Source organism: Trichosurus vulpecula, chromosome 1, assembly GCF_011100635.1.
Source record: "Trichosurus vulpecula isolate mTriVul1 chromosome 1, mTriVul1.pri, whole genome shotgun sequence".
Classification (NCBI taxonomy): domain Eukaryota; kingdom Metazoa; phylum Chordata; class Mammalia; order Diprotodontia; family Phalangeridae; genus Trichosurus; species Trichosurus vulpecula.
The window spans coordinates 4,508,094-4,520,372 of record NC_050573.1 but is presented as its reverse complement, the minus strand read 5'-3'; the positions used below and the strand labels follow the sequence as shown (position 1 = coordinate 4,520,372).

Sequence of the window (12,279 nt, the reverse complement as noted above, 5' to 3'; positions counted from 1 at the left end):
GTTAAAAGACTTATAAATATGTTTAAAATTTTAAAAAATTAGAAAAACAATGGATAGTAAAAATAACTGTCTGTGAAAATCAGAGAGCTCATCTCTAAATAATCACTAACACAAATCTGGGTATCTCTGACAATAGATGGGGAATTGTAAAAAGAACCAGCTGATATAGTCAAACTGAAATTAATCAAAAGATGGTTAAATATAAGTGTGTCAAACTGATATGAGCTATTATTAAAATCTTTTACGTCTCTGGCAGGAATTCTTCGGCAATATCCTAGAATAATTTCTGCCTTTGGAATCCAATTTTTTCTTTATCCCTTCCTGCGTGTTCCTTTCTGGCCTCAGCAGGATCACATAACACTTGGGAATAAAGATGCAGCCCAGTAGCCCAGCACTGGAGGCAAGGATGGAGAAGATCTCCACAACAACCATGGCCTTGCCCTTGGTGCTCTGGTATGTGGGGAGGAAGGAGATCCACACACTGCAGAACATCAACATACTGAATGTGATAAACTTGGCTTCATTGAAAGTGTCAGGTAGGCTTCTGGCCAGGAAAGCTATGGTAAAGCTTCCCAGAGCAAGGAAGCCCATGTAGCCCAGGACAGAGTAGAAACCAATGACAGAGCCCTCATTACACTGAATGATGATATGACCAGTTTCAGAGTGTGGGTCCAGATCTGGGAAAGGGGGAGAAGTTCCCAGCCAGATGCCACAGAGAACTACTTGAATGCCAGAGCAGATGAGAACAACAGAGGTGGACACCCTAGATTGCACCCACATCCTGATTCTACTCCCTGGTCTTGTTACCCTGAAGGCTAGAACCACCATAATGGTTTTTGCCAAAATGGAGGACACGGCCACAGTGAAGACAACTCCAAAAGTTGTTTGCCTGAGGAGGCAGGTAGCTGCAGTGGGACGGCCAATGAAGAGCAAGGAGCAAAGGAAACAGAAAGTGAGGGAGATGAGAAGAGTATAGCTGAGTGCCCGGTTATTGGCCTTGACTATGGGAGTGTCTCGAAACTTCACAAACACCCAGAGGACCAGGGCTGTTGTGAGAGAGAAGGAAACAGCTATCAATGCCAAAGTCATCCCCAAAGGTTCTACAATATCCAGAAAGGTCATAACCTTTAGGATGCAGTGATCTCTCTCCTTATTTGGATGTTCATCGTCTGGGCACTTCTCACAGTGGTCCATATCTGAAGAGGAAAGAAATCCAGTCAGATCCTATCTCACACAAGAGGATCTGCTGCTAGTGACTTCCACTCTGAGATTATCTTCCATAAATATGCTATTCACATATTGTTTTGCCTATTAAAAGACAAACTCCTTGGGCACAGGGACTATTTTTGCCCTTCTTTGTTCCCATAGCACTTAGCACTGAACTTGGCACATACTAGGTGTTTAATACATCCTACTGCCTACTACATGGTCTGTAGATAGTGATAGTGCCAGTGTGATAGCCACAGTGGCTGCTATGAATATGCCAGTGTAGTTCTGAATCCTCTCCTCATTGAAGGTGAAACCAAAACATGTATTCAAACAGCAGAAAGCCAAATCCATCCTAGCAACCAAGAAGTCTGTACACATGATCAATGCAGGGGGCAATGCCATCCCCAAGCCTTCCCACAGCGCAAGCTCCCTCAAGCAAAACCACTCCCTTTCTCACTCCCGCTAGCTGCCGCTCTGTGGCCTCTCTCTCCCAGCCCTGATTGCTCTGTCTCACCCCCTCTCAGCTCTGCTCCACCCATTTGGCAAGCTCCTCCCACCATGGACTCATGTCCCTCAGGCTTCCACGTGACTCAAGCAGGTCACATGGGCCTATCAATGGATGGAAAGATTTTCAAATTGTACTAATGTTGTTTCGCCTCAAGATCTTTCATACCCATTACATAGGTCGATGGAAGTTTAGGGGTAACTGGTGTCTACAGAACTATACAATGTAACAGGGATAACACGAAATAACCACATTAAACAATATCTTAGGGTGAGTTTTGAGCACAATCACTTCATCATCCCCCCTTCAAACAAATAGGGCCCCAAATTCCCTGGGGAAAGGAGTGAAGGTCTCTTCTACAGCTACTTCCTGCAGAAATTGGATGTAGAGCTGTCCCTGCCCCAAGAGGTTCCATTCGAGGGGACAGTTCTTTAGCCAGCATACAGAGCTTGGTCAATGCTGGCTCCAGGCATGACACAGAACAGTCTTGGGCAGGGGCTGACATCTAGCTCAAGAGGTCAGGCATCTACACGTGCAGGGCACCAAACCTGCAGGAAACACATCTAGCAAACAAGTTGAAAAGCCAAAAATAATAAGGTGACTACAACCAGAAGCAGGGTAAATATAACATCAGCCATGCTTCTGGAGTCCACAAATCCACTAAAACTATTTATTCCTATCTCCCTCACTGCTATGTACTTCTTTAATCTGAACTGAGGCTTGTCCAATTTCCTGTTCTCCCTGAAGGTATGACAAACTTGGGTACAATGATTCAGGAGGATCTGTAGGGGCACTTTTGGCTTCCCCATTCAGTCTAAAATTAAGTCTCTTTTCTTGGTACATCTTATATAGCTGATTAGTTGCAATACCATCTATTCTTTCCAAAATCTATCTCCACTCTTAATAGAGAAGTAAACAATTCTCTTCTCCTTAATTTATTCTGACTTGAATCTGATGGCTTTTACTCATGTAAAAGCTCTTGTCTTGTCCCTCGGGAAAATTTATCTTTTCCCCACTCCCTTACGTCACTTAACTGTGAAATCTTATCTAGCACCTCCAAATGAGGGCACCCTATTTTCCCAATTAGTAGAGGCAGAATCAGGTGCTTATAAGGAGGAGTCATCTTCACTATTATATATCTATGAGAAACTGTTAAGGGAGTACCCCATGATATGCATCTGCATCTCTGATCATAATTGCTATTTCTATTACCTCTTCCTTTATCTTTCTCATACAGGCCCTAAGGGAATACCAGGGTCTAGCTCCACTAGGCCCCATAGAAGCAGTAGGATACTGTCTGCTGCATCTTCCTGCAGCTAAAGCTAAGATTAGTTGCATTGTTACCTCCATGCATAAGGTAATCCCTAAAAGCTTGCTGTACAAACTTCTGCTAATACCTATGAATTTCCAACAATCTATGTTATCTATCTATAATCCTCCAGATCCTTCATCACTGATTCTCACCATCCAAGATGCTAATGATTCTCCCATTTTTGAGTGAATCGACTCAAAATATCTGTGAACTCTTGCTGAGTAAAATCCTCAATTATTTCCCTAAACACTGTGTGCTCCCCCCACCCCCATTCTCCTGCCTCCTTCATAGTTCAGGTGAACTTCTGCATTCCTCAAAGCTTCCTCATCTAACTTTGTTCCATTATCCTCCCACGCATCCTCCTGGCAGGTGTTTGGGCCCTAATCAAGCCCAGCCTGTGCAAGGTCTGCATGTACTCTTGTTACTTTTTTGCTTATTTTTTGGAGCTAAATTAACAGCTGCTTTTTCCTCTACCACATGGGACTTTCTAGCTTGTTCTTCTAAAGGAAAGCTAGAATGCTGTAGCACAGAAAGCTTCTCATGCAAACCAGCTAATTCCTTTTTCATCTGAACTTCTTCCTCAAATAATTTGTCTTTGCTTTTACACCTAACATGATAACTTGTTAGCAAGACCAAGGCTCTCCTACGCACCCTTGCCAGTTCTTTCCCCAGTTCTATTGGTATTCCTTCCACACATATTTCTAAATCTTTAGGTCCTCGCTTTTTTAGCTTCAGTTCCCAGTGTTCACAGAGCTCTGTGGTGTTAGCCCATTCTCTTGCAAGTGAGGATTAAGGAAAATTCTCCCCTCCTGGGATATCCATTTCCTTTCCTAAAGCCTTCCTGCCTCCAAGTAGAAGTCGAACCCATCCTAATTGCCAAATGTAGCACCAGTGTGATACCCACAGTGGCCGCAGCTACTATGAATAGGTCAGTATAGTTCTAAATCACAAAATATAACAGACCCTCTTCACGGAAGGAGAAACCAAAACATTTATTCAAACAGCAGAAAGCCAAATTCCAACACCAGAAAGCCAAATCCATCACAGCAACAAAGAAATCTATAGACATTCCCAATGCAGGGGATAATGCCATCGCCAAGCCTTCCCTCAGTTAGGGCCTTTCCACAACACAAGCTCCCTTAAGCAAAATCCTTGCCTCTCTCATTCATGCTAGCTCCTGCTCTATGTGTGCCTCTCCCAGCTCTGGTTGCTCTGTCTCACCTCCTCTCAGCTCTGCGCCACCCCTTCCTGCTCCACCCATTTGGCAAGCTTCTCCCACCATGGACTCATGTGACTCTGGCTTCCATGGGACTCAAGGAGGTCACATGGGCCTATTAAGGGATGGAAAGATCTCCATATTGTATTAACATAAAAGAGTGAACCATATTTTATTGTGATTAGCTTAAATGACCCAAGACCCCCAGACAAATAAGCAAAATATTCCAGAACCAGTCTAACTCTGACTCCAGGACCTAATTTGTTACATAAGTTTCATTATAGAATAATGTTTTAAAATGAAAGATAAAAATGATAAAAACAAAAATAAACTGCGTGCTAATCCTTGAAGTGCTTCGCCATGAACTGAACCATCTACATTCAAAGAAGGGCTTATTTATGGCTCCCCTTTTCCTCCTGTACAGTTCCATTCTTTTCATGATCAGACATGTCTTCCCTAACAGATGACACTTCACCAACTAAGAATTTGGTATTTTGTTTTATTTTGCTTTTTAAAATCAGACTATGCTTTCACTAGTGGAGTGAAACTTTCTCAGATCTTTGCCTTGGCTTTTGGAGGCAGGTAAGAATCAGGAAGACATGAGTTCAAATTTGACCTCAGACCATTACTATCTGAGTGATCTTGACCAAGTCACTTAACTACTATTTGTGTCAATTTCTTCATGTATAAAATGGAAATCATACATCTATTGCCTAGGGTAGTTGTGAGAATCAAGTAAAATGATATTTGTGGAGTGCTTTGTGAACTTTTAGGAACAATATAGATGCTAGTTACTATTATTTACCAATGCAGGCAGAAGTGTCTTTCACATAAAATGTAGTCTTAGAGCAGTGATTCTTCTCCTAATGTCCACAGATATCTAAGTAGTTTTGTGAATGAACATTAGAGGGTCCACGAATTTGGATGTGAAACAATACATCTTTATTTTGACTAGTCTTACCTGAAATGTAGCATTTACTGCATTTTAAATTTATAAAAAAATATTCTGAAAGGCAGTTCAAAATCTTCCCAAATTGTGATGACACATAAAATCCTAGGAACTTCTGTCTTAGAAAATTCCTTGGGGTACAGAGGGGTAAATGACCTTGCTCTGGGGCACAAAGCCAGCATGTGGAGAAAGGACTGACCCAAGGTCTTCTGGACTCCTAGACTAGCTCCTTTCTGCTACATCTTTCTGCCCCTCACTGGGCTCATGATTGTGATGATCACCTTTGAGGTGTATTATTCTTCTGAACAGTGTATGTAGTCATGCTTTATTCTATATCTCTAATTTGGTACATAAGTTGAACTGTAGAGTTTAGAAGAAAGAGCTCTATACCCAAAGTCAGGACACAAAAGTATCAGACATGGAACAGCCCACTTGGGATGTGGAGGAATCATGTCATCTCTGTGGGTATCATAAATAAAATGAGACATCTGAAAAAGGTGGTAGCCAAGGTCCCTTGCACTAGTCAGATTCTATAATTAGCCCTCTAGCTAATTAACCTTGATTGATATGCTTGAGTTACATGGTTCCAGTCAGCAGGAATTCTTTGCAAAACACCAAAGGCATCCAGAAAAGAGTGAACCTTTTAAGCATTGTCCTTTCCACCCAAGGGAATTTGCACCCCTCCCCAGGAATATCTGAAATGAGAATCATCTGCTCCATTAAAAGTCAATTTCCTGCAATATCCCTCATTCTCCATTTTCAGTCACCACCTGCCTGACTAGAACACTCTCCCAAATTCCTTTATTCCTGATAATACTATTTTTCCAATATGTTCCAATCTTTATCTTAAACCACCCCCTTCTCCAAATCACTCTCAAAACTCAGACTCACAGATAGAACTCATCCCCTCTGGGTCCTAACACCCACTTCAGCTTTCCTGCCTAACTGAGCCCCCTTTAGTGGGATCATCTCCTCCACTCCTACCTTGGTCATATTTCTCTCCTGCACTTTCTGTCCAAGAAAAAATAAAACAGATAATTTGTGCCCTCCCTCAGCTCCTCCAAGTCATACATATCCATTGGCAAATATGCTATCTAACTTCTTTTGGGGGTGTGATGGTACATTTTTGACAACTGGATTTTTTTGGGGGGGCAGAATGTATGCACAACCCACTTGTAAGTTTAATGTGCATTATTACCATTTTCTACATATTTTTTCTTAAATTTATTCAAAAACTAAACTAAACATAATTTATAACACCAGTTTCCTCTGTATAAACGCTCACACGGAAAATTTAACATTCACCTGTGAGACATGGATAGAAGTGACTCTAGCTCAAGCCTATACCCTACCTCATAGTGCTCAGCCCCAAAACAGGAACAGTAATTCATGAGCCACAAAGGGATAAGGGAAGACATCTATCTGTCAATCTATACACATATATACATAAATGTAACATAAGTATAATTAAACATATATACACATATATACATGTAATTATATATATACACATGCACGCGCACACACACACACACACACATATATATATATACATATATATATATATATATATATATATATAAATATGTATATACACACACACTCAAATCAATTGTATTTTACATAATGCCATAATATCAGATACCGTTCTCAGGCTGTCACTATTTCCTGCTATGTTTCTTATCTCAGACATTTGCCCTGAATCTCCTCAGTGGTTTATATCCTGTTACTTGGACAGCAATGTTACTGTGGGTTACATATGACTCCAGTAGCTCAACCCCACACTGTTCCCTGCCAGAAGGCTTGCAAGGGAAGCCTCTGGCATTTACTTACCAATTTGTTTGGAAATCTCCCCCTCTGGACACTGGGAACAGCTGAAGCAGCAAATAGGCTTTCCCTCTTCAAGTGTCTTCCTATATCCAGGGCCACAGTTGTCACTGCACACAGATCAGGGAACCTGAGCCATTAACAAGAGAGTGGAAAGTACTCCATTAGCTAGAGAAATATGGATGATGGATGGTAGAGGCCAAGAAACTATGTCCTCTAAAACAGCTCTGACTAGTATACCTGGTTCACGCGTCAATGAACATCCCTAATAAAATATTCATGGGATTTCCTTTGTAGTGCTATTTCTGTTTCCTGCTGTGGTACTTTGGCTGAAACTGTTGACCTCTGAGGATTTGGGTTTTGTTATTTGTAAAATGAGAGTTTTGGGATGGCAGATCTTAGGAAACTTACATTCTGTAATACTAAATATACCCTGGATCATCATGATGGTAATGATCCAAGTTGCTGAATAAAAGGCTGTGACCATCCAAAATTACATTTAAACTTTCTCTGTGTTGTATGTAAGGACACTAACGAGATAGGATGGGAGTGAATTGGCTGTACCAAAACAGGAACTTGGTTAATGGTACCTATCTCCCCAGAGGGTAAGTATTATGCTCTGCCTCTTGCCAGTCCATGTAGAAGAGACTAAGTTACTTATTTCCATAAAAAAGCGATGTGGGATAATGGGAAAAAAACAACAACCACCTTTTTTTCCCATTACATAGTCTGACTGTTTGAAACCCACTTGTTATATGAAAAAGAGGTACTGTTTGATTGGGTGTTGAGCCAGAACTGAGAATGCTTTCAAAAGGCAAGCAACTGTCCGAGGCTGTTTCTCTTTTCTATTTGAAGGAGAAACATGATGAAACCCTCTGGGTAGGTAAAGGCTTGAGGTTCATTCCACCCATAGCCATAGATTTTCTATGCATCATATTCAATGTTTAGGGAGAATTACAGTGAGAATTTTTCTTACGACTGAACTTGTAAGTTTACGTTGAAATTGTCTCTGACCTTTGAATCTATCCATCCCCAGTCGATGGCTTCCTCACACATGGTGAAATCTTGACCAGGTGGAGCACTGGGGAGAAATTGGCCAACTTTCAGAAGAAATTCAGTAGCATTAAGATAAATCACATAGTACTTAATGTCATATTGAGCCTCAGAGCTTCTTTTCTCATCCATAAATACCTGGTGACCAGCACTGTTGTTAAAGTGAGTATCCTTCAGAAAGGAGTGGAGCTGAAAGGGAAGAGAAATCTTTATGTCTTGGTATCAGGGTTCTCTAAGAAGCAAGATCTCTGCACAGTGCCAGAGATGCTGGGGCTAGTGAACTGAGGTTGGTGCTACTCTTTGGAAGGATGATATATGTGAATTGGAATTCTACCTCACACACCTGTTAGCTAATTGTCCTTTGGCAAGTTACTTATTCTCTCTCTTGTCTCCTCTACAAAATGAGGTAATAAGACCTAATGATATATCAAAGTGCATTGTAGATCTCAAAGGGGTACAAAAATGAGAGCTATTCTTCTTGTCATCGTTACATCTTCTTCCTCCAATGAAACTGAAAAGGGGACAACACAATTAGAGAAGAAATTTTGTTCTTTGTGGGGAAAATCTTAGTCATGCTGGAGGAGTCAGAATTCTCCTTGCTTCCCACTGCCACTTGTAACAACAATGCTGCTTGCCACTACTGTGGCAGAAGGGCTGCCAGCTTTGTTACAAAATGGCGCAGGATCTGCAGATTAGAAGGAAAGCATGGAGTTTTGGGGTGCTGAGACAATGGTTGAATGTTTCTCAGTTATTGGGGTGCCCTTTATACTTGTGATGGATGTGGTTTTGTGGAGTCCCAGGAGCAGCAGAGTCCTAAACAAAAACAGGCAAAAAGCAGTGATGGGAGTGGTTTCCTGTGGAAGCCCAGAGCAAGGGGTCCTGGGAGATAACCTCTCCTTCCCCCTCCGTACCCCAGTAGCACTCCAGATGAGACACGCCAGAGCAGTGGCTGTGGGAGAAAAACAAACAGAGGCTTGGAGGAGGTGGGGATCTCCACAGCCAGGGCTTGAATGGATTAGCCCAGCTCCAGACTGTGCTGGAGGGGCGAATGTCCTGAGATTGTATTGTATGTGGAGCCTTGAAACAGGAGCAGAGAACTGCCTTCATACATTGAGAGAAAAAGAGGAGAATGACCTTCGTACAGACATGGCAAGAGCAGTTGGTGAGATGAGATGAGAGGAGGATGGCTGCTGACATACGGACCCAGCCAGAGGGGTGGACTGCCTGTGTGAGAACTTCGGAAAGGTGAAATGGAAAGTGGTGAACTGCCTGTGAGTTGATCTTGGTGAGGTGAGAGCAAGACCAGGGAGCTGCCTACATCAGGATTCCAGCAGAAGCCAGCTCCTGCTAGAGGACCAGGAACCCAGGAGAGTAGAGTTCAGCCCTGGGGCAAGATGGAAACTTTGCAGCAAGGCACTGAGTGTGCTGTTTGCTACCTTCTCCTGAGATGGTTTGTGACGCAGCAGGAGGGTAGAGTTGTCTATGGTGGGTGGGGAGAAGTGCTGTTGACCCCCAAAGACCCCACCCTGCTTGTACTGTTGCCCAGCTGCCCCTCAGGACTTGGAAGTGGGGAGCTGGAGCAGTATGAGGAGAAGGACACATCCCCAAGAGAATTTTATTCAGACTTTTTTGTTTGCATTGCTAATCAAAACATGTTGGTATCTCAAGGTGCTGTGAGGAAGCCTCCAATGGAAGTGTGGGGAGAAGGACACACCCTCAAGAAGGACTTTACTTGGACACTCTGTATTTACTAAAGAAGATTGTAACTTGCTGTAACCTAGGGGTGGATGGAGTTTTTATTGTAAACAAGTATTTTGGAGAATGACACTGAATGATATGTTTTGTTACGTTGTGAATGTTATGCTTTAGTTCCCTGATTGGATAGCAATGTATAATACCTCTATTTGTTCCAGATTCCACAGCTATTTAGATTATGTAAAGACAAGGATCCTGAAGAAAGGTGGAGGGTAATGGTAATTAAGGTGGGACTTTTTTATCTGTTTTCTCTTTTGGAACACTGAGGTCATCAAGTGCCTTTGATGAGTCTGGTCTTTGTTTCTTTGATTGAATCAAGAGCTTTTGACCTGCTTGAGAAAAACAAAGCCTAGTTCACATAGGTTTGTGTCACATGGCTGTGACACCTGAAGAAGTGTCACATGGTTTTGAGTCACATGGTTGTGATGCCATTTTACCCTGAACAGAGTATATAAACTCAGAGGTTAGAGTTTTGTTTGGAGCTCTCACTCACTGGAAAAGTGTCATGTGATTTCACCAGATGAGACTCTGAGTAGCTGCTGGAGCCCCCTGGCTTTGAAAACCCAGATGTTGGTGCCTCTCTCTCTGGTAACTAGGTAATTCTTTGGTCAGATGGCTAACAGCCTGTCTGTCAGTAACTGTGTGTGTTTGCTCTGTTTATATTATCTGTGTTTGTAATTCTGTTTGTATTTGCTCTGAAGTTCAAGGTGCTGGCTTTCCCCCTTGACCTAAGTGAATGATATATTTGTGTTTGATTAAAGTGATATTGTAAACCCCTTATAGATGCTTTCCTTAGAAAAGCAAATCAAAGGACCTGTACTGGCAGCCATTCTATGTGCTGGTGTTGTTGCTCTTACACAGCCAAAGCAGTGGCAAGCAGCGTAGTTGTTACACCACTTCCAGAACCAAATGTTAGAAATATTTCTAACTAGGTGGTCAGAGTGATTTTCACTGTATTTTTAAGTTTTATTAACTCCTTAAAGTGGCAGAGAAGAAAACAGTCCAAAAGGACTATTACGCTGTTCCTAGGAAAAAGACCATGCTACTATAAGTATTTGATTTATTTTTAGAGCCCAATTTATGATGTGTGTGTATATATAAATATATCCTTGTTTTCTTCTTCATCAGAGGTTAAACTCCTTGAAGACAAGGACAATTTGCTCCCTTTCCTTGTCTCCCTTGCCCTTAACCCAGTTCCAGCAGTATAGTCAATGCTTCAGAAATGCTGATTGACTGAATGACTTGAAAGTAAGAACCGTGTGACCGTTTGCACTTGCATCCCAGGGTCTAGTGCGATGCCTGTCAGAAAGAAGACACTGATTAATTTAAACAATTATTGATTGATTGATTTGTTAGGAAAGCTACTTTATTCTCATATGAAAAGTCCCATAGAGAACACAAATTTGTCCCTAAAGCACAGATGTCTACAGGCCCTTCAGCGCAGCCATTCATTTGTGTAAGTCCAAAGGGAGCCCTCTAGGATTTACACAGATTTGGGAGCCTCGAAGCTTATAAAAGATTGGGCAAACTGTCATTGCCTGGCAATGGCCTAGCCTGCAGAAATGAGGGTTTGGAAAATTAATGAGATGGTCAATGTAGATTAGAGTCAGGCCTCTCACTAAAGAGGCCCAACCTTGTGTCTGGAAGAATTGTCAAAGTGAGAGGCCTGGGAGGTCATGAGGGAACAGAACTTGAAAGGCTCTTCTCAGTCCAAAGCTAAGGGTCTTTGCTATTTTGGAAAGAGCCTAAAAGTTCCCCAGCAAAGGAGTACAGCTGAGCCTGGGGATGGAGGTGATGAAGAATTCAGCTGGCATCAAGGAGCAAGACCAAGAGAATCCGACAGCATGATTGAGCCAACAGAACCACCTGATTCTTGGAGAAGCAACAGTCACAGTCTCTATGTCGATTAATTCATGTACAAAATAGGGTATAGTTTGTAAGGCCTCTATAATGGGAGAACTCAAGGACCTGCAGTGCTTAAGGTGAAAGTTGGCTTGGACACCTGTATAGCACATGAACATTACCCTTTGCATTTGTGTCCACTCTGTCCATGGACATAATGTGTATTTGCAAGAGAATTCATCCCAGTGTTCTTATGGCATTCAGTAAGATAGTTTGAACTCTGCCCTGTAGAGTTTAGAAAGGGAAGTGTCTCAGGGGAATGATAATAATAATAAAAATAAAAGAAAAAGAAGAAGAAGAAGGAGAAGAAGGAGAAGAAGGAGAAGAAGAAGAAGAAGAAGAAGAAGAAGAAGAAGAAGAAGAAGAAGAAGAAGAAGAAGAAGAAGAAGAAGAAGAAGAAGAAGAAGAAGAAGAAGAAGAAGAAGGAGGATGAGGAGGAGGAGGAGGAGGAGGAGGAGGAGGAGGAGGAGTTAGTGAGGCTGAGTTTAAGATATGTACAGGAGATTCAGTTCAAGTCGTTGAATAGACAGCTGAAGAAGCAAAACTGGAGG

The 12,279-nt window shown here is 42.0% G+C and overlaps 1 protein-coding gene across 1 annotated transcript in view; it reads right to left on the bottom strand.

Moving 5' to 3' along the window:
* Positions 1 to 231: 231 nt before the first annotated feature.
* LOC118844086 (vomeronasal type-2 receptor 26-like) overlaps positions 232 to 12,279 on the bottom strand; it is a 34,535-nt gene continuing 22,487 nt past the window's right edge. Inside the window, 4 exon segments of the mRNA XM_036751940.1 lie at positions 232 to 1,196; positions 6,977 to 6,982; positions 7,025 to 7,148; positions 8,033 to 8,260. Of these exon segments, the coding sequence (XP_036607835.1) occupies positions 232 to 1,196; positions 6,977 to 6,982; positions 7,025 to 7,148; positions 8,033 to 8,260 (1,323 nt within the window).